Source organism: Takifugu rubripes, chromosome 5, assembly GCF_901000725.2.
Source record: "Takifugu rubripes chromosome 5, fTakRub1.2, whole genome shotgun sequence".
Classification (NCBI taxonomy): Eukaryota; Metazoa; Chordata; class Actinopteri; order Tetraodontiformes; family Tetraodontidae; genus Takifugu; species Takifugu rubripes.
The window spans coordinates 5,215,588-5,238,427 of NC_042289.1; the positions used below are offsets into that span (position 1 = coordinate 5,215,588).

General features: G+C 48.1%; 1 protein-coding gene across 2 annotated transcripts in view; it reads right to left on the bottom strand.

Moving 5' to 3' along the window:
• Positions 1–6,693: 6,693 nt before the first annotated feature.
• Positions 6,694–22,840, bottom strand: part of LOC101072839 (alpha-1,6-mannosylglycoprotein 6-beta-N-acetylglucosaminyltransferase B) — a 43,944-nt gene continuing 27,797 nt past the window's right edge. Inside the window, exons 8-18 of one of the 2 annotated variants that reach the window (XM_029836556.1) lie at positions 21,712–21,881; positions 15,531–15,662; positions 13,998–14,131; positions 13,401–13,531; positions 12,762–12,767; positions 11,973–12,128; positions 11,683–11,829; positions 11,490–11,606; positions 8,892–8,966; positions 7,491–7,756; positions 6,694–7,350 (exon numbers count right to left, since the gene is read on the bottom strand). In XM_029836556.1, the coding sequence (XP_029692416.1) occupies positions 7,152–7,350; positions 7,491–7,756; positions 8,892–8,966; positions 11,490–11,606; positions 11,683–11,829; positions 11,973–12,128; positions 12,762–12,767; positions 13,401–13,531; positions 13,998–14,131; positions 15,531–15,662; positions 21,712–21,881 (1,533 nt within the window). In that variant the 3' untranslated portion in view covers positions 6,694–7,151. The remainder of the gene's footprint in view (positions 7,351–7,490; positions 7,757–8,891; positions 8,967–11,489; positions 11,607–11,682; positions 11,830–11,972; positions 12,129–12,761; positions 12,768–13,400; positions 13,532–13,997; positions 14,132–15,530; positions 15,663–21,711; positions 21,882–22,840) is intronic. The other variant, XM_011603835.2, reaches the window with a different exon arrangement.

A 22,840-nucleotide genomic window follows, 5' to 3' on the forward strand; every position in this document is an offset into this window, starting at 1 on the left:
TGTAGCCTCAGAACAGTAAAACAGCTAGTTCAATGACATGTAGTTTAGGCTGTATAAAGGTGAAAGTGTCACCGTGACGACGTGTCATGTTGTCCTGGACTCACCTCCCTCAGCAACTGGATCTTACCTGTGTAATTACCTCACACTACATCTGGAGATGATGCCACTGTTGCACCTGTATGCAGATGTGACCATTCCAAACTGACCCCCCCGACCCCCAAAGCCCTGACAACAGAGTTTGGGACAGCGGATGTGCTTCATCACCTTTCCAACGCGACCTTGGAAAGTTTGAGGCGCATGGGCTGCTGTTTTCTCGTGTGAATAAGCGAACTGGCATTTTTTGAAACAACAGCTCCAATTCCATGACCTCCCCACAGTCCTCCGGTTTGATGCTAATCTTCTTGTTTTTTCATTAGTGCATGTGTCACGTCTGGAATGGTTGATTATTGTCATACAAAATATTTTGTCCTTGAATGTTTTTCCGCATAGTTTCACATGAAAGGATTGTGTGTGTGTGTGTGTGTGTGTGTGTGTGTGTGTGTGTGTGTGTGTGTGTGTGTGTGTGTGTCCACAATACTCATGTATAATTTGAACTAGTGAGGATGGGTTAAAATGTCCTTAATCCCCAAAAATGTCCTCAGTTTTCTAGTAGAATGAAGATTTTGGTAGTCAATTTGCAAGTACAAGAACACGAACACACACACACACACACACACACACACGCACACACACACACACACATATCCTTTGTCTTAGTGAGGACTTTCATAGACATCATACATTCCACAGCTCCTTACCCAAAGCCAAACCACCAACTGACCATGTCTTAACCCTCTAACAGTCTGTTGAAGTTGTTAGGACCATGATAAAATGTCCTCACTTGTTTGAAATTCCCTCCTTTTGTTCATAGAATGTATATATTGGTGCCTGATATGTACACACACACACACACACATGTATTATTGATTCTAGTCTACAGTTGTATCCCGATGTGCTCCGGGAGCTCAGGAGTAATGAGGAGCAGGACAGCCTCTCCACCTTCTGTTTACACTCCTTGAATATGGAATGAAGCCCAGCATCTTGTTATCTTGCCCTGCTGGTGAGTGTGAGGCAGGGCCTCAAGTGTCCCTCCCCACCACCACCACCACCACCACCACTGCAGGCCTCTTCCATTCTGCATCAGTCCTGTGATCACTAAATAACGCATGAGAACACACTACACACTGCTGCCAGACTGGGGGAACCTTTGATCAGTCCAACAAAAACAGCAACTCTGAGGGGAAAAACAGGTTTTTTAGGTTTTAGTTCCCTTCTAAATTCTCTGGTGTTAACTTGTAGAACTTTATCGCTGTCCGGAAACAATCCTCACGCCTTCCCAGGATTGGCCTCTGATGTGTCTGTCTGGGACCCTCCTCTCCCCCCCCCATCCCAGACTGACATTCCACCTAGAAAACACAGTCACCAGGGTGGATGAGCTGTCTAAACTGGATGAGGACTCCCCCCCTGATCCGGGCCCTGGACCATTTGTCCCCTCGCTCGGTCCAGAGCTGTCACCGCTCTTCCGCGTGGGTTTTTTTGAGTTTCCTACGTGGCGAAGTTTGTGGTTTCAGTAATGGGATGGCCTTTACAGAGCAGCACGGCAGCGGTGACAGCTGCATTCTGGGTGTCAGCGGCAGTGGCAGCCGGTGGGACCAGATATCTCATTAGCAGAGAGTGAGTGCACCGTGACCCCCCCGACCCCTGAGTCTGACTGTCACTTCTAGCTCCACTGTAGATCTCCACAGTCAGGGATTATGCAGAACTTCCTCATTTACGGTTGATTCCCCATGTGCTCTTTCCCTCTCCTCTCTTTTAATGGAAGAACATCCTTTCCTCATATCCAGAAGTTTCTGGGTTCAATTTCTTGGATTGCTAGCTTTCCCTTGTGTGTCCTGTGCTGCTCGCAGTGTGTGTGTGTGTGTGTGTGTGTGTGTGTGTATGTGTGTGTGTGTCCTGTGATCTGTGACCTTTTTGCTATTTAACAACAGCCAGTAGGGGGTAAAAGAAATGGGTGGAGGACTCTGATGAAGTCATTACAGACTCAATTTTTTATTTATTTTTTCTAAAAAGAGGAAAGTTTCCAGTTTTTTTTCCAGTAGTTTCAAAGGGCTAAACTTTTTAAAATGCATCTCCTCGGTTTGTTGACAGAATTTGATGAAGCCCTGTCTCCCCTCAGAAGTGAGCTTATCTTATCTGGATGGAAAATCATTTTGTATATATCACAGCAATTTATGCCCTTTGAAATCAGCTGCCTGTTTATTAGAAGGGCGCAGCTTTCTCTCTCATAAAGCCATCAAATGCGGGCGTCGAGCGGATCTACGGTACTCTAGCTCCTGTTTACTGGAAGCATGCGGATGCGCTGGCACTCCTGGAGCTACTGAAAGGGACTTTTGGGCTTTCAAACCAAGCGACATATAAAAAAAAAGAACCAAAGAAAGAGAAATTGCCCATTTCTGTTGAGCTCGTGTCTCTGGCTGCACTCACTACGTATAGCAAAGCAACTCCATCAAAACCTGTGAGATTGAAAGAGGACTATAATAGAATTCAAGGCCACAGTCATCACAGGAGTCAGAGACAACCCGGCGTGTTTACTGTCATCTAAAGCAAAATGGTGATGATGTTTACTGTCATCTAAAGCAAAATGGTAATGATGTTTACTGTCATCTAAAGCAAAATGTTTCTTCTACATTCTGGGGCATAATTGGTTTGATTTCACACGTCCTACTCGACCAGGAAAAGCAGCCTAACAGAACTGTCTGTCATTTGTCCGAGTTCCTTAAGCTGCTCTTGTCACAATGGCTCAGCCCAGATGTGCTCCCTCAGACAGCTCGGGAAGCTCAGGGAAGCGTTAACCATCTTCATCCAGTCTGTCCTGTCCACCTCCATCACTGCACGCGACAGTCGGGTCTGCAGGGCGGATGACTGGTGCCAACCCGTCTCTGTGCACCCCTCACATGCTGGGTACCAACTGTGGCTCCCATTGGGTCGCCGTTACGGGGCTCTGCACGCCAAAAGCGCCCCCCCCCCCCCCCCCCCCCCCCCCCCCCGCCCCAAGAACAGCACTGTTAGATGGACGTGCACGAACGTGTATCGCGCACATCTAAGCAGCCATACCAAAGTTAGCTATCAAGTGGCTTCGGAGTCCTGATTTCCCTCTGATGGCCTGACCAGCGTGAGTCAAAAGAGTCCCTTTGCTGCCTCCGTGCACGCCTCCTGCAGCTGTGAGGCAAGGCTGCACGGAGGCTGACAGGAGGGTCTTATCGTTCAGCCGCAGAGCCCCGTGAACGGTGAGCCATCCATCACTCCCGGCGCTGCGTTCGCATTCATCCCTGCAAAAAAAGGGCAAAAAAGGAGGCAAAACCCCGAGCCCCGAAGCCCCGGGAGCCGTTGTGCAGGTACAACAGAGACACGCAGCGCTCCTTCCTGCAGGCGACGCCGGGTTCCGTCGCTGTCTCGAGTGAAGAGAATAACTTTTTAAAACCGTGCAATTAATCCACGTAATTAGACAAGACAACTGGAATTAATTGTGTTTATGTGTGGTGCGGAGACAGCGGGGGGAAAGAGTGGGGGGGGAAAGACAGCATAGGTGTCTGACAGGTGATATTCTGTTGCAGCCGCCTCGGAGATGTGGCTGATTTATGTTGCTTTATTGGAACTACGGCTCTGTGGCTGCAGCAAAAAATAAAAATAAAAACAGCTATTTTATCAAGGCTCCTGTAATACCATGAAAAAACGCTCTAAATAAGCGATTCCACAAATGACTCTCTCGTGTTCAGCAGCGAAAACATTCACGCTCCATTAGGCTCGTTTTTTCAGACGCACATTATTATTGTGCTGAAATGGGTTTTGTGCGCCACAAACTCGTGCACGCAACGAGCTCCACGGTGACACGCACTTCTCAGAACACACACGCACGTTTGCTTCGCTGCCAAACAGCCGCAAGGCAACAACGGAGGAGTCTCAAATGTACCGTATTCATGTAAAGCGTGGTTAATTGGTCATAATGAAGACGGGACGACGGGGAGATGTCAAGGTGGAGATCTGTAAGCCAAGATGAATGAGGACGCTGGATCCAGGGGGGGTCAAAGGACAGAGCGAAACATGCGAAACGGGGGGGGCACGGAGATATTTTTATTCTTCCCCTGGAAGAATAAGGTGCAGAGGTGAGGAGGAGGAGGAGGAGGCGCAGCTGATCCTGTAAATCCAGACAGACAGCGAAACAGAAGGAGCAGAGCACACGTGGAGCGGTGTCCTGACGAATCTTTTCTTATTTTCAGGTGTTAAAAAAAAGTAGCTGTGAAGACTAATGCTAATTATAACCCTTAAAATGGCAGTAACAGGACGATTCGGTCTGTTATAGCACCGTGCACCTGTGTGAATGTACAAAGCTCCGGGGACTGAAGGGGCTTATTATTAGGAGTGCCTTGGTGCTTCATCGCAACATTAGAAAAGTGTAAGGAGGGGCTCCTTCTGCAAACAGGACGCGTTCTTCATCACATGCCAGCGGGGTTCGGAGAGAACATCTCTGAGGGGGTGTGATCAAAAGCCACCCGCGGCTTTAGCCGGTTCACATCATCCTCCTGATATCAGAGCTGTTTGGCGAGATGCTGCACTGGGCCCAAAGTGTGAGCGAACCCAACCACAGCCTGCTCACCCGTCTGGAAAAAAGATAACAGATGTATCTACTGTTGCACCAGCAGACCAGACTGCAGAGCAGCTTTAGTTTTTCACCCCTCCAGGCTGTCAGACTACTGATCTCATCCTCTTTACCCTTGAAAAGTTTCTTCCTGTGACGAGATGTTTTTACTTTGTTTTTTGTGAGTTTAGAATCCTGTGTGATCGCTGCTCTTAGTGCCTGGCGCAGGTTGAGGCTGACGCAGACAGTTAGAATTTTTACACATCGAGACATTTATGTATGAAACAATGACAGTAATGGTGATTCAGAAAAATGGAGCGCCTGAGTCGAACCCACACAGCTGCAGAAAGAATATCATGAAACTTAATATAATCCGCCTGGTGAGGAGCCAGCTGGTAGCTAAATAACCCGCTATAACCTGTAAATCTTTATATTCCTAATAGCTTATGTGCTCAGGCGGCATAGCAAGACAAATATGAAGGGCAGGAGGTCCAAGAGAGCCGAGGCTCCAGCTCTTCCACGGTGTCTTCCACCTGCCCTCTCTTCAGTTTCAGCACCAGAAATCCTGTTCTCCTTGTAACCATGGTGATGACTCGCCGGCAGCTCGCTGCTTTGTTCCACATGTTACCGTTGGGCTGTTGTGTTTGGCTCCAGAGCTAATGTGTGTTGGCTCACGCCTGGACTGCCAGTGCCTACGCATGCCTGCGAGCTCAGCTTCCACGCTCCGGCCCAACCACCATCTGCCTGCACCAGTCCTCTGTTTGCACGCCATCGTACCCCACGGGCAGCTCATCGGCGGGACGGATCGGTACAGGTTCGAAAACTGTAATGATACAGTTGAAAGGAAAGAGGAGTTGAGTTTAAAAAGAGAGAAAAATAGCACAAAAGGGCTTTCTTTTTATCTTTATAGTCTAATTTATCCCTAGACACGCACATAAAAGGCTTTTGTCTTTGGGTTCTGTGGATCAGGTGGCAGCTGAATATCAGTCCAGGTATAATAAATGGATGGGGAGGGGGGCCATATTGTGAAAGGGTCCACATGATCGGTCAAACCAACACCAGATTCATCATTCCATTAAAAAAAAAAAAAAAAACCTGCCAAGTTGCAACTGTCTCATTAAAATCCTCTTATCCTCCTGGGGGGACTCCGACTGGAGCGCAGCGGCAGCATCTCCCTCGGCCCTGTGGGGCATCATACAGGACATGTGTGGCTCAGGTGGCACGAAGGTTGCTGGTTTAAGCCTCACATGATACGTGCAACCGGTTACCGCAGCGGCATCTATGGTCCAGGATCGGCTATTGCCTTTGAACTTTGAGAGGTCAAAGGTGACTAAAACAGGGCTGTGTAATCGGGGATCTAATGAGAAGCGGCTAAAGATATTGAGCACAATAGCTCTGAAGTGTTGTGGCTGAGGGGCTGATGTGGCCGCTCCATAAAGGCTCGGCGTGTTGACCTGTCCTTCAGCAAGAACCTGGACCTCAAGAACCGCTACTGCTGTCCCAGGAAACTGTCACGCTTTCATATCGACGTTTATTGAGCTTTTATTGAAGGTCTGTCCTCTTGTAGCCTGGTTTGGGAACCTTGCCCGCAGGAGAAAAACACACTCAATCAATGAGTTAGGTGGGCTGGTAGACTTATTGGAGTGTCTCAACCCAGCTTGTTGGCTCTGTTCCTGACCCAGCAGAAAGCCGGGTCTGGCAGGGGGGAACGGCTGCCAGCCCTTGCAGAGTGAATTCAATATTGTGATTTTGATCTGAGAACAAGTGGAGTCATTCTGCGGCTAATCCCTGAGCAGAAGGCTGATATCTGTCTGTGTTACTCTCACAGTGATGCCTGCTTTGACACGAAGATTATAAAACACTCAGGCTGCCTTCTGAGAGGCTGAAACAGTTCTTATAAAACCGGCAAGAAAGCTATTTTTCAAACATTTCTTGTTTTTTTTACTTCACTTCAAGACAACGGTGGAGACCTTTTGCCTGCCGGAGGTGAGAAAGTCAATGACTGCAGCACTGATTGGATCACTTTCTTTATTAAACAACACATATGTATAAATATATCATTACAGAACATGGAAAATAGCACTGCACACCTCAACAAATGGCTCTGGTGCATCTAGTACAAATATCAAACTAGATGTGACTGTACAGATCAACGCAACACAAAGTCAACACACTTGTGAAATTCGAGCATCTGTCACTTTTTACCGTTTTTCCTTTAAATCATGTTTCTTCAGCATCCGGTAGAGTAAAGCAGTCCTGACGCAAACATGTAAACGGGTACACGGGCTTCAAACGTGCCTGTTTTAGAGCACGATCATGCACGTCCCTGAGAGGTTTGACAATCTCGCCCACTTTGGCAGCCAGATCTTGATCGGAGGTAAGGGAACAGGGTCGCTGTTCAGACCTTTCAGCAGCTGTCTTCAGGTACACCGCGGCACCCGAGGGAGCTCGTCTCCAACCGCCGGCCCCCTGCTGGTCATAAGCAGTCCCTGCACAGCGCCACCTGGCCGTTCCGATAGTCCCTGCAGGGACAAAGGCGCCGGTATTTGATGCTGGAGCCGGCGCAGCTGAACAGCAGCGGGTCCTGCTGAAGGCCGCACTCAGCTTGCTCTGCCGAGAAGGCCGGGAGAAGGTGGTTCATCTCGGAGTCCAGACCTTCACACGGGAAGTCCAGCCTGGAGGCAAAGAAGAAGAATGTCCGTTAGAGTTCCGACGCACGACACGCCAAAAGAGTCTCCAGGTCTATCAAACGCTACTGGATCATCCAACAAAATGTGCGGCATCATCAAACGTTTCACTCGAGGTCAGGCCGTACGCGTTGAAGGCCTCTCTGATGTTGATGAAGCGGAACAAGGCGGGCTCGCAGAACAGCTCCGCGTTCTGGCACGCCTCCACGCACGACTGGCCCTCCAGCGAGGCCACCAGGCGCAGCGCGCTGAGCGGCGGCCACGATGGGAAGTCGCTGGCGTTGGAGGCCCAGGCGAGGACGCTGGAGTTCGGCTGGGGGACGAAGGGACCAGAGGGACTCCAGGTCCCGGAGGAATTTACTGGAGGAAAGGGAGCTTCAGGAGAGCAAAAGTCCTGCGTGGTGCAAAGGACAAAATGAGCCAAAACGGTGATATTTGACTGACTGCAAAACAAACGTGTGTGTGTGTGTGTGTGCGCACACACTCTGTTTGAGCAATGCTAAAAAGTTTTCCTTTATTTTTTTTTATATCACGTTTTGTCAACAATCACAAATCACACCTGACGGCTGCAGCAACACCTGAAACAGAAAAATTGATGCTTTCGTCGCGAAAATGTGCCGACATCATTATTAGTTGCTATTTTTGGCTGCACAGCTGCCGCAGCAACAGCAGCTTGTCTCCTGATTGATTGTGAGATAGCCGCGCCTGAAGTCCATGTTTATACATGACCATTATTTTTCTCATTGGTTCCCGTTCCCCCGGAACCATCATTGAGAAAAATTAGTCACGGTGATAGTCCATTATGCTTCCAGCTGGTCCCTGCTAAGAATTTAATAGCTGCCCCTGGCAGAGAAAAACGGGAATAAATACCGCGGCCAAGCAATGGAAAAACCCCTGGAAAGGTTGCTGGGAAAAAAGTTTAATAACGGCTTTCTTTCATTGGCCAGATTAATGGTTATTCACCACCTTTGATATCCACCTTTGAAATCAATTGAAGAGAAATAAAAATGCTAAAATAATTCCTGTAATCAGCTCTGAAAAGATGCTGAGATACTACAAAGCTTTTGGTTTACAATGTCCGGTCCCAGTAGAGCATTAAAAGCCATTAAAGGGTCAGAGTGCAATGTATTTAATAACCTGCTGTCTGAAAATTAAACTGACCGTCATTCACCCGGAAGCAGCATATTTATATTAGCTCTAGGTCGATGCTGCTCCTCGTCTCCACTACAGTTGTCAACAGGAAAACTCATTTGAGTTTCTTTGGACCATTTGTCAGATATAATTTATCGTTCCTGCAGAACGAGCAATAAATTTCAAATTCCGGTGCCAATTTCAAAACAAACAACAAAACTGGAGAGACTTGGCAGCCGTCGGACCTTTGGGGGCATTGTTGGTGTTTGCTTGTGCAACGGGGTGTCGCCACGTCCGACGCAAAGCCAAACGTTTCATCTTGTGATTCTAGGGTCATTTGATGTTGCTAGGCAACATATGAACCCTCACAATAACCTCATCACCTTATTACCACCCACCTGATTTTGAATGTAGGCGTGGAGTCTTTCCAGCATCCCCTCGCACGTGTACTCGTAGGGCAGGTACGGCTCCACCTGGACGGACAGATGGACAAACGGGGGAGGGGAGGGGAGGGTAAATACGCACGTGTCCACAGTAAAAGCATCACTTTTATGGGACCTGAAAATTTATTAGTTCATCAAGGCTAACAGAGTCATTAGCGTAATTTGGGAGAGGCTTATATCATTTCGGCAGGTGTATGAGAAAATCAATGACTTCATACACCAGGGGGGTGGGGGTGGGGGAGGGGGGTGGCAGAGGCTCAGGGGTTCTCGGGGGGCAGGTTATCACCCCCGTTCAGCCCTGTCGCTCACTCACTCACTCACTCGCTTTTTACCACAACACGATACATTTAAATTCAGTCACAGCTGACGGCGACAGCCCGCCGAACCCCCCCGTGAGAAAGACGCTGTAGTTTTATATCTGGACGCGACACATTCTCAGTCCCTAAACTCAGATTTCATTGTTTGTTATCGAGCTTTTCTAAGCACTGGGGCTTTTAAAGTGATAAATGGTTCCTCGCGGTGTTGTGTTTCTTTTAGCGCTCTCTTATTACTTTATTTCTTCCGAGTTTAATGAAATGCATCTAGCACATCATCAGCTATTCAGCTATGCAATTTGCCTTTTGGGCATCTTTATATAATAGAATCCGAGGCGGGAGAGAAAAGAATAAAGGTTTCACCGAGGACGAGGAGAGCGCAGGGGCGGGAAAACGTTTCTGCGAAACGACTTGGGGATACAGGCGATTAACACTAACGCTGGGGCTCGGCCACGGAGGTCCGAGCGAGCGTGGTCGCCTTCTGCCATCATGGATGGAATGAAAGGAGCTCCGCGCGCGCTCGCTCCCCCGCTCAGGTCCAGAACGCTGCCCAGACCGCTCGGCTGGTGTGCAGGATGTGGCAGATGTTGCAGATATTTCATAGCTGCTCCAACAGCTGCCCGGCTGCACGCTCTGCTGACCCGCGGCCAGTAAGTGCTGTGTTTACAGAGCTCTTTGTGACATTCTACTGCAATTATGGTCAGACGCACTGCAAACAAACCTTTTCCAATTGGAACTGTGCTCTGCCCTCCAATGTCTGTCCACGGAGCAGCCGCATTGCAATCGACGGAGCGTCATAATGACGAGTCAATATCGGGCCAACTGAAGAGCACTGCTCGACCTCCAGGGGAGCCAAGCTGGAGCTCCGCAAACGCTAACTGACCAGAGGTCCACAGGTCAGTGCAATCAGCGGGCTTTTGAGTTCACAACGATACAGGAATCAAATAAAACGGGTTTATAGAAGGCTGATTGCTGTTCATAGCTTCACAGTCCTGAAAATAAGTGTGCAGCCGGGGTAAGTGAGCTATGCTGGAAGACCTGCAGCTAATACTTTCATCATTTCTTCAAAACTCTCAAGGCAAGAAATTTGTATAGTGTCTCTGTTGTGCAGCTGCTGTTACAGTCTTCTAGGTCTTAATCTTATTGCAGGATTAAAAGTAAGAAAAATGCTAGTAAACCCATTCTGGAGGCAATACCTAGTTAGATGTGATGATACATAGTTTAGAAATATAGTTTTATGTATTTAGACATTAACTATTAACAAATAGCATTGTGCAAGTGTTTTAGCCTGAAAAAGTGGCTTTTTCATATAAAAGGTTTTGCTCTTCGTCTGATTTCACATCAAAAAAGATGTGGAGACAGACACACACGGTCCCGCTTCTGTCGCCCCACGAGGACCCGAACTTGACAAAGTGGAGCTTTTTCCCTTTAGTTTTCAGCGCTGCAAACACACTCCTGATGGCTCGTGACGGCTGTGATTCACGGCGATTACAGCCACATTTTCCTGCCACAGCTCGTAACACACAAAATGTCGCCAACGGGGAAACTTTGAAGGTCCAGCCAAAGCATCACTGAAATGAGAGAAAAACCTTTTCTTGTCAGGCATTTCATCAGGTCACACTGACCTAAATCTAAGCTCTTCAATATATATATATACATATATATATGCATACATACATATATATATATATATATATACTGTATATATCCAGAGCTCTATGCCAATAACAGCTCAGTCGTCACTTGGCAGATTCTGGAGTTCTGAATGAAGCACCCCCAAATCCACTTTCCACCATTCATCAGAACCTTGAATGGTCCTCCTTTCTGCCTTCACCAGCAGGAAAGCACGTCTCGTTGGCCCACCCGGCACGCAGCGGCACGCACGGCTGTGTGCTCGCTGGGACAGTTTGAGCACAGCGTGATTGATTAACACAGTCAGCTGTAGACACATGCTCGCCGCCTGTGGCGCCGACCATTGAGGAAACGCCACATAAACCCAGGTGTGTATTCACATGTGTGTATTAACTAAGCCTCTTAATATTTCAGGCAATTAAGGGCGCAGAAAGGGAGCCGCCGGCGCCCTTTGCTGTGCTGGCAGATGACATGATTAACAGCTTTATTGAAGATGACGGTCCAGGCGCTTGAAGCGGTTCAGAGCAAATTACTGTCACCGTCACTGACCCTGAAGGACCAGGATGTGGGGCGGTCCTTGTGTTGAAGGACAACAACAGAAACTCACGTCGATCCTCATGATCTCCCGGATCGCCGCGTCAAACTCCTCTGAGTTGTTGAAGTCCACCGTGTAGACGTGCGGCCTGCCGACGTGCTGCTCTGCGTACGGGTGTTGGGAGGACACCTGAGGGACCAGAGAGGATCGCGATCACTCGGATGAACGACGCCGCGTCTGATGTGAGTGGATGTGGGGCGATTACCTTTCTGGAGGTGGGCTTCCCCCTGAAGAACTCGTGATTCAGCGAGCTGTGAGGGGGGTTGAACTTGGGCTGCAGGAAGATGCAGCCATTGGCGATGGCCTCTAAAGGGGCGGGGCCTTCATAGGGGAAGCCGAATCCAATAAACAGCTGGACAAAGGAAAACAAATATAAAGCAGGAAAACTTGAGTTTGAGCCACTTGATTCAAGCAAGTGGATAAATAACTTGTAATTATTATCATAAAGGTAATCTTCATCACTGAACCCCCGAAGGTCGCGCTCATGCCTCCCACCTTGGCCCTCCGGAGCAGCTGCTGCAGCTCGGCCTGCGCTAGCAGGCCGTGGTTCTTGACAAAAGCGGGCACTTCGGGCGGGCGCTGCGTCTCGAAGTATACGGTCCCGTGGATCTCCATGTAGCGATGCAGAGTGGTCAGGAAGGTCGCCTTCCCCTGTTCAGCGAGAGAGGGCAGGTAGTACGAGGGTGATTTGTTCTGAAAGTGCTCGCAGGTTGGAGCTAGGAAATGCTGCCCTTTTCTAGCAGGAACCATTACAAATGCTCACGTAGTGACAGCTAAACGCTGGAGGGGAAAGCAAAAGAAGGAGTAGATCAGCTCAGAAATTCAAGAAAAGACAGGTTTCGGGGGCACGTTCGCCCTGGCGCCGTCATCGTGGCGAGTGGTGATGATTGTGAACTTCTTCGGGAGACTTCAGTCAACTTTGAAAATGTCACATCCCATATTTCCAGCGAATTCATTTTTATTCATATCCTCCAGCCATCGTAAATTACGAGTATTATTCCTGATCTTGAGGCATTTAAATCACTTTGAGAGATAAAAATCACCCTCTCGCAGTAAAGCCGCTAAAATCTCCTCCGATAATGAAACACGTTTGGATTATTGCCCCAGTTAATTAAAAACCTTCTCAACTTCATTAATTTGTTTTTTCCACTGCGTTTAAATGAAGCTCTTTGCAATATTATAGAACGAAAATGATTTCATTATGAGGTATGGGCTCGAATCCACGTAACAGAAATGGGGTTGAGAACAAACTGAAGGCAAGAAAAAGGGTTTAGAACTACTTACGTGCAGCTGTGTGGGTCCGCCATTGAGGGATGATAAACAGAGAACAGATACAAGGTGAGAACAAGGAAAGATTCTCTCAGAGGAGCTTTTCAAGACCCTAAAGCCTCCAGTCACCCTCCAAGCTTCATGCATCATCTGGAGGGACTCAAACACTTTCACAACACAACACTCTGACGGAGCTCTCGCACTATAAAGGAGGGATCCAGCGCTGGCGCCGGCCCGGCCGACAACACCTCGAGGGAGCGCGCTTCAAAAGAAACAAACGAGCGAGGAACCGCGCGAGGATCTCCAGGAGAAAATGTACTCCAAACAGAAAAAAACCCCACTCGTTCCACTGGAGCTTCACACTTCAGACCAGATTCCTGGAGGAGAGGCCCCGTTTGAAGAGCGTCTGATGGGTTTTTCTACAGTTTACACTGTGAAGTCTGTCAAGCCTCCGTGCGTTTCAACCCTCTTCCCGCTTTATTCCCACGCCAACCAGCCTGAGCGGCGCGGGAATCGTTACCGTGACTCATTCACGTGTCCTTCGGGGCTGCCGTCGGAATCTGCCCGTCCGCTTTTGTCCACGACGTCACACGACCAGTTTATTCGAAATGTTTTTAAATGAAACGCTTGAAATAAACCGTCGCGGAAACTGACCTTCCACATGCTGGCTTCCTTCCCGTACACGACGGCCATATTGTTTAGTTTGTTCCGCTGGATGGCGAGGCGCTCCGTCTCGTTCAACTCCTCCGCAACGAAACCCATGAAAGAGTTATCGGGAGTGTGCGCTGCCAGAGACAGTGGCGGGAAAAGGTCATTCATGGAGATGCTGCCGATCTCCAACCAGCAGAGCAGAATCATCCCCACGTGCATCGTTCAATAGGCAATTCTGATAAACATTGATACATTCAAATGCAGCTAAATAAGCTTTTTTCCTGTTCTGCGTTGGGTCACACCTGTTAGCTTCAGTGCTAAGCAGAAAAGCAACTCCCCTTCTCAACGGCTTTGCTGTAAGAGCTTTCGGACAATGGGAAACGGCTCTTGCGTCACAAAAAAACACCGTGAATGAGAACAGGCGAGCAGCTTGGGGGGGGGGGGGGGACACATTAGGGAGGGAGGAAATAATGTATTTTTATCTGAAAATCTCAAATCTGAGCTGAAAAGGTGTTCGCATTAGGCGCAGCTCAAGCCGTGATGAAATGACTGTTATATACAGTGTGATTGTATTTTGTAGAAAATGGTGAGATCACATACGGAACATGGTCATGTACTGCTGGCCGTGCAGGTTCCAGTAGCCCCAGTTGGTCCTGTAGCCGTGCAGGGTGGCGTACTCCTCGTGGTTGTAGGCGGGCTCTGTGCCGAAGGTGTCAATCACGCGGATGTGGCACCTGGGACGACATAAATAGGCTGAGCTAAAATAAGAACAAAGACGGTCTCTGAAATCTAAGAGACCGAGAGAGAGAAAATAATTCTCTCAGCTGAGTAAGAGCGTGTGCATGCGTGAGTGTGTGTGCCTGCGTGTGTGTGTGTCTGTGTGTCAGCATAACTGTAACACATACAAAACCCCTTTGGAAATAGGATGTACACATACGAACGTTTTGTAGAGCATGTTACAAACGTGGGACGGCAGGCTGGTGCCGCATCGCCTCAAAGGTGATGGTTCAAATCCCCGCAGGGGTCCAGAGGCTTTTCTGTGTGTTCTCCCTATGTCTGAGTGGGTTCTCTCCAGTACTCTGGCTCCCTCCCACAAATATATGGATGGATGGACGGACGGACGGCGGGACGAATGGAGGAATGACCATTTGAATCACAGTGTTCATTCACTGAGCTTTATTTCTACATCAAAATAGGAACACGCTTCTGAATCCCTTGTCGATCGTGGCCTTGGCTCACAGCACCAGCACACCCGCGCTCGCTTCAGAGCCGTTGGGTCAGCACTTTATCAGCAGTGCATATTTATCCACACTGGGAATTTTAAAATCAATTGGTGCAGTTTTTTAAAGCTGCAACCTGCATTGTTAATTGCTGCCAGGGCTGTAGCGGTGATTAAAGTATTGGTGCATCGCTGGAAAAGGAAGCCGAGGAGAGCCGGTCAATCCGCTGACCTTGGACTCCGAGCCGGTCCAGCTCTCTGCCAGGGCCTCGTTTAGGATAATTTACAATGCAACGGAACGGGAAAGATTTATCGCGCTGGTTAATGAATGCATCACCATCCGGCTCCTTCACACAGAGAATCGAATGAAAAATAAAGGTTGTTCTTTCCCCCTTTTATTGTGGATATGCCCTCAACTCCCAGAGTGACAGTCAAATCTGTTTATGCTGTTGACTTTCTGGATTTGTTCCCATGACTCCAGGACCCAGAGGGGTAAAAAAACAACATTAGAAACTAGTAAAAATAAATAAATAAATAAAACCCAGAAAAGAGCCAGAGGATGCTGCATCGCATTATTTCATCATTTATAAATACAGCAGCTTTTTATTATGGTGCATAAATGCGCATGAGCTAAATCAATCATTCCAGGCAGACAGCCCTCCTCTGTGTGGCGTGGAGAAAATACCTGATTGATCGCTGTGGAAAAGAGGCCAAATTGGATCCCCCTCCAAGGGGAGAATTTTGCTGATGCGGGGTAAATCTACAGGCCTGTGACTGAAGCCAGCCAATAAGCCAATAGTGGAGCGTTTCATCAGAAAGGCTACTGGTGACTCAAAGGGGGTTCAAGGCACAACCGCTCGATGTGGGCAAGAAAAGCCGAGGGGGCATGTCTGGATTTAAAAAACAGGACTCACTTGTATTTCCTCAGCGACAGGCCCATGTGCTGCTTCATCTGCTGCAGGCCGTGGTAGTCCGTGTAGATGAGGTCAAAGGGCAGAGAGCCCGTCAGAGGACAGCTCCCTCGTCCTGGGGGGACCCCCAAAAACCTGCAGGAGGGTGAGAGGTGCTGATCAGCGAGAGGGTTAAGGTTACTCAACGTGACGTGGACCCTCTAAGCTGCACTCGCACCCTCTCAGGCTACGTCTGCACCGCCAGCTTGAATCAGCCGTGTCTTTTTCGGACGCACTGGGACTGGATTATCGGTTCTGATTTGAGCCAGAACTGCGCAACTGCTGGAGACTAGATTATACATATATATTCCTTACGCAGCTTCAGGTCACGGACGTGTCTGTAAGTGGAGTGCTGCTAATTTGCTAATTCAGGCTCGAATGGAGAGCCTTCATTGACCACGAGTACAGCAAAAAACACAAGCTGAAAATCCATTTAGATAATCCGGTGACTTCTGCGGTTCTGCCTCGATTTCAATGAAAACGGGACTGGAGTTGACTCGGGGAAAAGAGGCAGAAGGCAGGAAGAACGACAGTGCTGGGAAACGTGGCGGCTCCTTTCAAATAACTCAGAATTTGACGCGGTCGCTCCGTCTCACCAGGGAGTGACCCAGTTTATGCATGTGTTGCAATAATAGAAAGCTTATTATCTGAGGCGTGCTATACACTGGAATCAAACACTTTCATGAAAGATGCAAATAGACGGCTGGTTGCTTTATTAATGACCAATCTGGATTTTTCAGGGGGCTACGCTAACTGTGCTATTTCATAAAGAGTGCCACAGCGGTCCATTTCACTTGCAAGGTTTTGAGATTTGAAATGAAGCCCCTTGTGCTGATTTTGGGAGAAACCTTCAAGTGTGTCTGTTTCTGTTTCTCTCATAAGATGTTAAATTTTATAAGATCCAAAGAGCTTCTAGTGCTACTTCAATGTGTGTGATCTTGTACTTGCTACATACTCAGTAGGAAAATCCTAATTCGACATTTTTGGGAAGTGAAGACACTTTGGCTGGTCCTCACGACTTCAAAGGGCAGACTGAGGGTTAAGAAGGTTTTAGGGTTGAGATTCGAATTCTATGTAGAATCGGGTCAAGGTAAGGGGGTGGTTGGGCTTAATGTAAAGGGATGGGGAATGCATTAAGCCTATGAAAGTCCTCACAAAGATAGAAAAACAAAGGTTAAGGGTTAGCACACGTAAATGTGATTTTGCCCGAGAAACGCCAAGTAGGATCTGTAAGAATTCAACCAATTTTCCCGCAGTATGTCACTTAAGTTGAAAATTGAATCAAGGTTTGAGAAATTTACTCTAATTTCCAGTCAATGTGGGAAAAACAGAAGATTTAAGTCTTTTTAGCGTCACAGTAACTACATTCTGAAATCCTTTCCAGCAGTCATAAAAGAACCATGACCACACACTCCATCTTTCTGTCACTACCTGCCTCAGACACACATTCTGCACAATCTAAACCACACACACACACACACACACACACACCTGCAGAACAAGAGCCGATCGATCTTTCCTTAGACTGAACATATTTAGTCAGCGGTGCAGCCTTGTGGAAACAGAAATGGCTTCCAGTTCCCCTACAGCGGATGGGATAATGAGGAAGAGCTTGTCAGCTTTAAGATGCAGTCACACGCGCACGCAAACTGCACACTCTGCACAGGCTACGCACAAAACAGCCTGGAGCACACCTCGCTGAAGCTCCTGTTTTCTTTATTGTGAAGTATGCAGTCAGGTGAACGTCGGATGAGATGGAAATGGGCCAAGGAGAGAAAGACAAAGTTACAGAGGCATGAAGATAAAAAAGGCAAATAGATAGATAGATAGACAGGCAGACAGGCAGACAGACAGACAGACAGATAGATAGACAGACAGACAGACAGATAGATAGACAGACAGGCAGATAGATAGACAGACAGACAGGCAGACAGACAGACAGACAGATGGATGTTTGTTTGTGTGGATGGCTCAAGTTTACATTAAAGTGTAAACTCCTCCCTTAACGCCAGCGTGCGCTGGAGTGAGGGCGGATGCATTACAGTGCCGAGTGCACGTCGGTACGTGACTGCGCTCCTGCGCTGGTCCTCTGAAGCTGCTGCTGTTCAGGGGTTTAATTGGATATATGCAAATCGCCGCACACTTTAAGGGTATGAGTAAAGGGATTAAAGCGCACAAACGAGCTGAGAGGGTGGAAACGGTAGCGCCCAGGCTGGAACAGGCACCACCTACGGTGGGAGCGCTGGCATTATTATTAGGTTGGGGTTCTTTTTTCTTTTCCAACCTTCTGTTATTATCAGCACATTTCAAAAAGAACAAAACCAACGATAACTGCCGTGTCTGCAGCAAAAACCTGACACCGTTATTTAACTGTCTTCCAGACGCTGTAACAGAACCACCCTGACATTTTCTTTTAAATGTGAGGAAAAAACAGGGAATTATGCTCCTTCCAGCCCCATAAGCAGGCTTCAGGAACACATTAAAAGATAGCAAAGATACTTAAAAGTTGCAATGTGTCCTTCAGGACAAATCACAATGTCTGGACTCATTATGGAAATGAGGCTTTAAATGCATTTAAATGTGGCTGGTTTGTATCAGCACTACAAAGGAGAGGTGAAGGTTTAAGAAATAGACTGCAAACAACAGACTGATGCCTGGGTGGAGGATGTACTGAGGCTTGAAGGGAGGGGACGCTGTGTGGTGAATGATGATGGCAGGGAGAAGAAGGACCTGTAGCATGCTAGGCTACATAACATCACCACATAACATCCTGGTTTGCCCTTTTAAACCAAATAACTGCGCAAAAGGCATTTCGAAGCACTCTCCGCTAAAAACAATCTATCTACTGTGCAATCAGTAACAAATTGATCATCAAATGCCACCATCCATCAGTCACCGCAATGCTGATTAGCTCTGCTGTCGAGGCTCACGGCATCAACACAAAGAGGCATCAGGTGGGCAGCAGGACAAAGCCTGTCACAGTGGTGAAGCGGGGGGGCTTAATACCCCTGCAGAGACATGTTTGAGGCCATCGGCACGGCGTACGTCAAATTACAGGAAAAAGCGAAGAGTGTCTCAAACAGAAAGAGATGGAGCGTGAGGACGGATCGTTATCCCTGGTTTGCTCTCTGACAGGCGCCTCCACAGGTGTGGAGACGGCGGCTAATTACCCGTGTCACTGGGGGAGGAGATGACGGGAGATCCCCTGAGCAGATGTGACAGCTGGCTTCCCTACAGGTGGGGTCGCCGGGAGAAATGACGCGACAAAACGTCACTCCCCACTCCAAACAACACAAACAGGCCCAACCAGCGATGAGGCGCTGGGCGATGATGCACAGTAGGGAAGAAAAACACAGACAAGAGGGGTAAAAAGATGGATAGTGGCAGCCTTTAATAACGGGGCACACAAAGAATCAAAGGCAATAAAACTGTAAAACACAGTAAAATAATTAAAGGGGAATAGAAACAACGAGTCTCATCTCCTCTGCTGAGCTGCTAACCTCTTTAACTCCGATACTTAAGATTAATGCTGAGAGTTTGGAACAGCCCCAATAATTACAAACTGTTTTTATTCCAGGGGGCATCTGTAGAGCCGAAGCAGTGAGAGCAGACATCAGCTCCTGCGTATCGCCCTCCTCTCCTCCTGCATCTCTGGCTCTCAGCTTGTCTAACTGCTGGCTGAACAGCAGGAACTGTTTGGGGGGATGGGGGGTCTGGGGTTCTACATGTAGCCCCTGCTGGTGTTGATTGAATAAAAAGTGGAGGAAAGCTGTCACATTTACGGGGGCTTGGGCGCATTTTAATCAAAAGAGGACACTTTTTTATGCAATCGACACACGAAACTGGTCCTAAAAGGCTTTTTCAGTCTGGTGGAAAACAATGAAACCCGAACTAGACCTGACGGCGCTGCCTCAAAGCTCGACGCGGACGACTCCTCTATGTGGTGGACAAACTGGTAGCAGCAGCTATATTAAGAAAAGATGCAGCCAAGACATGCTGGAGTGTATAGAAAGGAGCAATGCACAGACCTGCCTTCATCCACCTCCCACTGGATTTCTGTGTGTGTGTGTGTGTGTGTGTGTGTGTGTGTCTCCTGTCTGCACCCACCTACACCATCACGATTCATGCTCTAGTTCTTATATTCATGTCCGCGCAGCCCTGATTTCTCACATCCTTGTTAAACTTGTTTTTCCAGATTTTTCCATTGAAGACTTTTTGATTCAACAGCCTTAAAATATGTTATTTTATGTTCAGTAAAAATGTCAAATCGGCACAAATCAGTCCTAAAAGGACTGAGGTTGAGATGTTATTAAAAGGAATGTTTGAAAGCATCAGTCACAACGAGGTCAGCATGTATTTATGATTGCATCCTATTTATTGATCTTTAAACATTTCTCAATTCTAGATCGATACAGCATTTGCTCCTAAAATTCCCCATATTATATGATTTTGGCCATTAAGTGTAAAGAAAAGGCACAATGAAGTGTAAAATTCTGCATTCCGAGCGTGAGCTCGTGCAGCGAATGCCCTTTCCCTTCCTGAGGATGGTGACTCCCAACACGGGTCTGTCCAAATCCTGCTGTTGCATGTCAGCGAAGACACGCAACAGGGGAAAACATGCGAGCAGAACCGATGCGACGAAGCAAGACGGCGAGAAACACGACGGCCCAAAGAAAACACCAGCGAGCGTGAAAGTTGACAATTAGAGGCAATTAAAGGCTGGAAAGCAACAGCCCGCCTCCCACTGGAACCAGGATTTGGCTAATCAAACTGCTGGAGACGGAAGAATAAAAAACAAGGTTGGAGATATCAGAAGCAGCAGGACATCCAGGGATGTTAAGCCCCTTATTTACAGCCAGAGTGGAAAAGCAAGGGAGCAAGAAATGTAAACAGATCCACGCCTGAGGGAACCTGCAGGAGCACAACCCACATAACGATCTGTCAGTTTAATAGTGCGTAGGAGAGCAGGAGTGAGGGATTTAGAGAAATTTGGGCGTTTTTCCCCTCCCAGCCATTAACGCGCACAGAAATGTGTATTTATACTAGATGCTGAGCATCTGCCTCGAAGCATCTCTTTTAAGCGGCCCATAAATATGACTGGGACACGGACACCTGGATGTACTTTCCAGGCAAAGACGGCTCAGTTATTCTTCAGCCCCCCCCCCCCCATTTTATTTTCTGAGGCAGAACTTTTTATGTCCTCATGAATAGAGTGCAATATCAGTGCTAATGGAATGCCATCGCACGCTCAGATTAATGGGCATCATATACCAGTAAATTCTCAACTATCTCCCAATGCTTTAGCCTCCCCCCCCGCACACACCCACACACACACACACGCACACACACACCTTTATTCAGCTGCCGCAACCTCCACTGCTGTTTTCGTGAGAGGGCCTCTCTTTAAAACACCTGTGATAATATTCTCAAAAGGACAGGGGCCACCGCTCAATGCACCACGACACCAATTAGAGGGTAAATGATAGATCGACCAGCGGGGGCGCTCCCAGCACAACCACCTTTCTCCCCCCGCCGGCCTTTTGCCATTAAAGCGGCTTCTCTCTGTGGTCGAAAATTTCAAGTTCAAAGGGCTCCAAATCGTCGATGCACCTACATCCTCCCTGCGGCGGCGGAGTCCTGCAGCGCTCGATGGCGTGCGCGTTATTGCTTGGCCCCGGCTGCTCCGTCTTCGCACCACCCACCGGCGGAAGACCATCGACAGACCTCGCGGTCATTTTCTCGAGCCGACCGCACAAAGGCAGAGCGGTTCAGATGGAAAAAGGTGCAGGATGACAATCGATAGTTGATATTTGCAGATAAACAACTGAGAATCTGTGTGTGTGTGTGTGTGTGTGCGTCTCCACAGGCTCACAAGGCCCTAAGCTCCTGATGACAAGCAACACGCACACGTTATCGCTCCGAGTCGGCGAGCTGCGGCAGGAGCGAGCTGCACAGATTCGGGAGATGCCGCCGAGCCGTTGGGCTGGAGCGGCTCTCCGCAGGAAGCACAGATAGCTTATCTCAGCGCGGCCAATGGCGGGCGAAAACAGCGAGGCGCTAAAGCCCAATTGTGGAGCATTTTCTGCTCAGCGCCGCCGATACAGCTGAGACGATTGTCCAGGGGAAAAAAAGAGATCCAACTCACCCGTGCAGCTCCTTCAGAGAGACCGAGATCTTCAGGTTGTGTCCCAGCACGTGAAGGGCCGTCAGGATATCAGCCCACTGCACCATCTCTCCTAGAGGGCCCCCCTTCAGCACCTTGGGACTGAAGACGTCCCCAGACTCTTCGGTCAGGAATCCAACGTGAACCAGTATCTGTAACAGGTTAAAGAGAGATATTCTTTTTTCATTTTTAAATCTGCTGCTTCAGTATCAGCGGTGGAAACCAACCGAGGACCTTGTGAATCGCCGAGATTCTGTCAGAGCGATTTGATTCTCCCTTTCAGATGTTTGGCACGGATCACCGACGTCAGACTTTTAAACGATTCCCTCTATAATGAGCTGGAACCCCGACTGACGGCATATTCGCACCGATGCAGCGGCCAAGAATTACAACGAACTGTGGGTGCTTCTGAAATGAAAACTGACCTGCCGAGGCCCTGATTGATATGCAGAGCGATAGGCAGGAGTTTTAAATGCTGCAATGGAATTTCAGGGCTGTTAAACGTCTAATGAAATCTGACTTTTATGCAGATGACTGTTTTCAATTATTCGGAAATTGGGGAAAAGTTAGCCTCAGAACCAAAGACCAGAGATTTGTTCAGAAATGTGTTGGTGGTGCAACATTAGCAAGAAATTTAGACCAGTAACTTTTCTGGGAAACTGACCAATATTTTAGGGAATCATAGCCTGTTAGCTTCACCGTCCACAAGCGAGGACTAGCAGGAGAGGGAATGAAAGAACCTCACCTTGTCTATGCTCCTGTCTTCTCCTGCAGCACCATTATGATTGGCTGGGATTCATCTACAGAGTTTTATGCCCTTGCCTAACTGAAGGCCCCGTGCTGCGCGCTGACATGTTTTTCAAGGACTCTTGTTCCAAATAATAATCCTTGAAAAAAAAAACTGATCTAAAAGAGAAATAAAATAAACATGCAGGATGATTTCGCAATCCTTGACACCCTTCCAGTTCCCTGCCTGCAGTCATTCAGAGGCATTGGAGCTTTACACTGAGGGGGCGGGGCTTATTTATCATCTTTATATAGAAGCAAGTTTTATAGGATCTTGGGATTGTTGCAAACTGTGTATAATGATAGCAGCTTTTAAAAAAAGAAA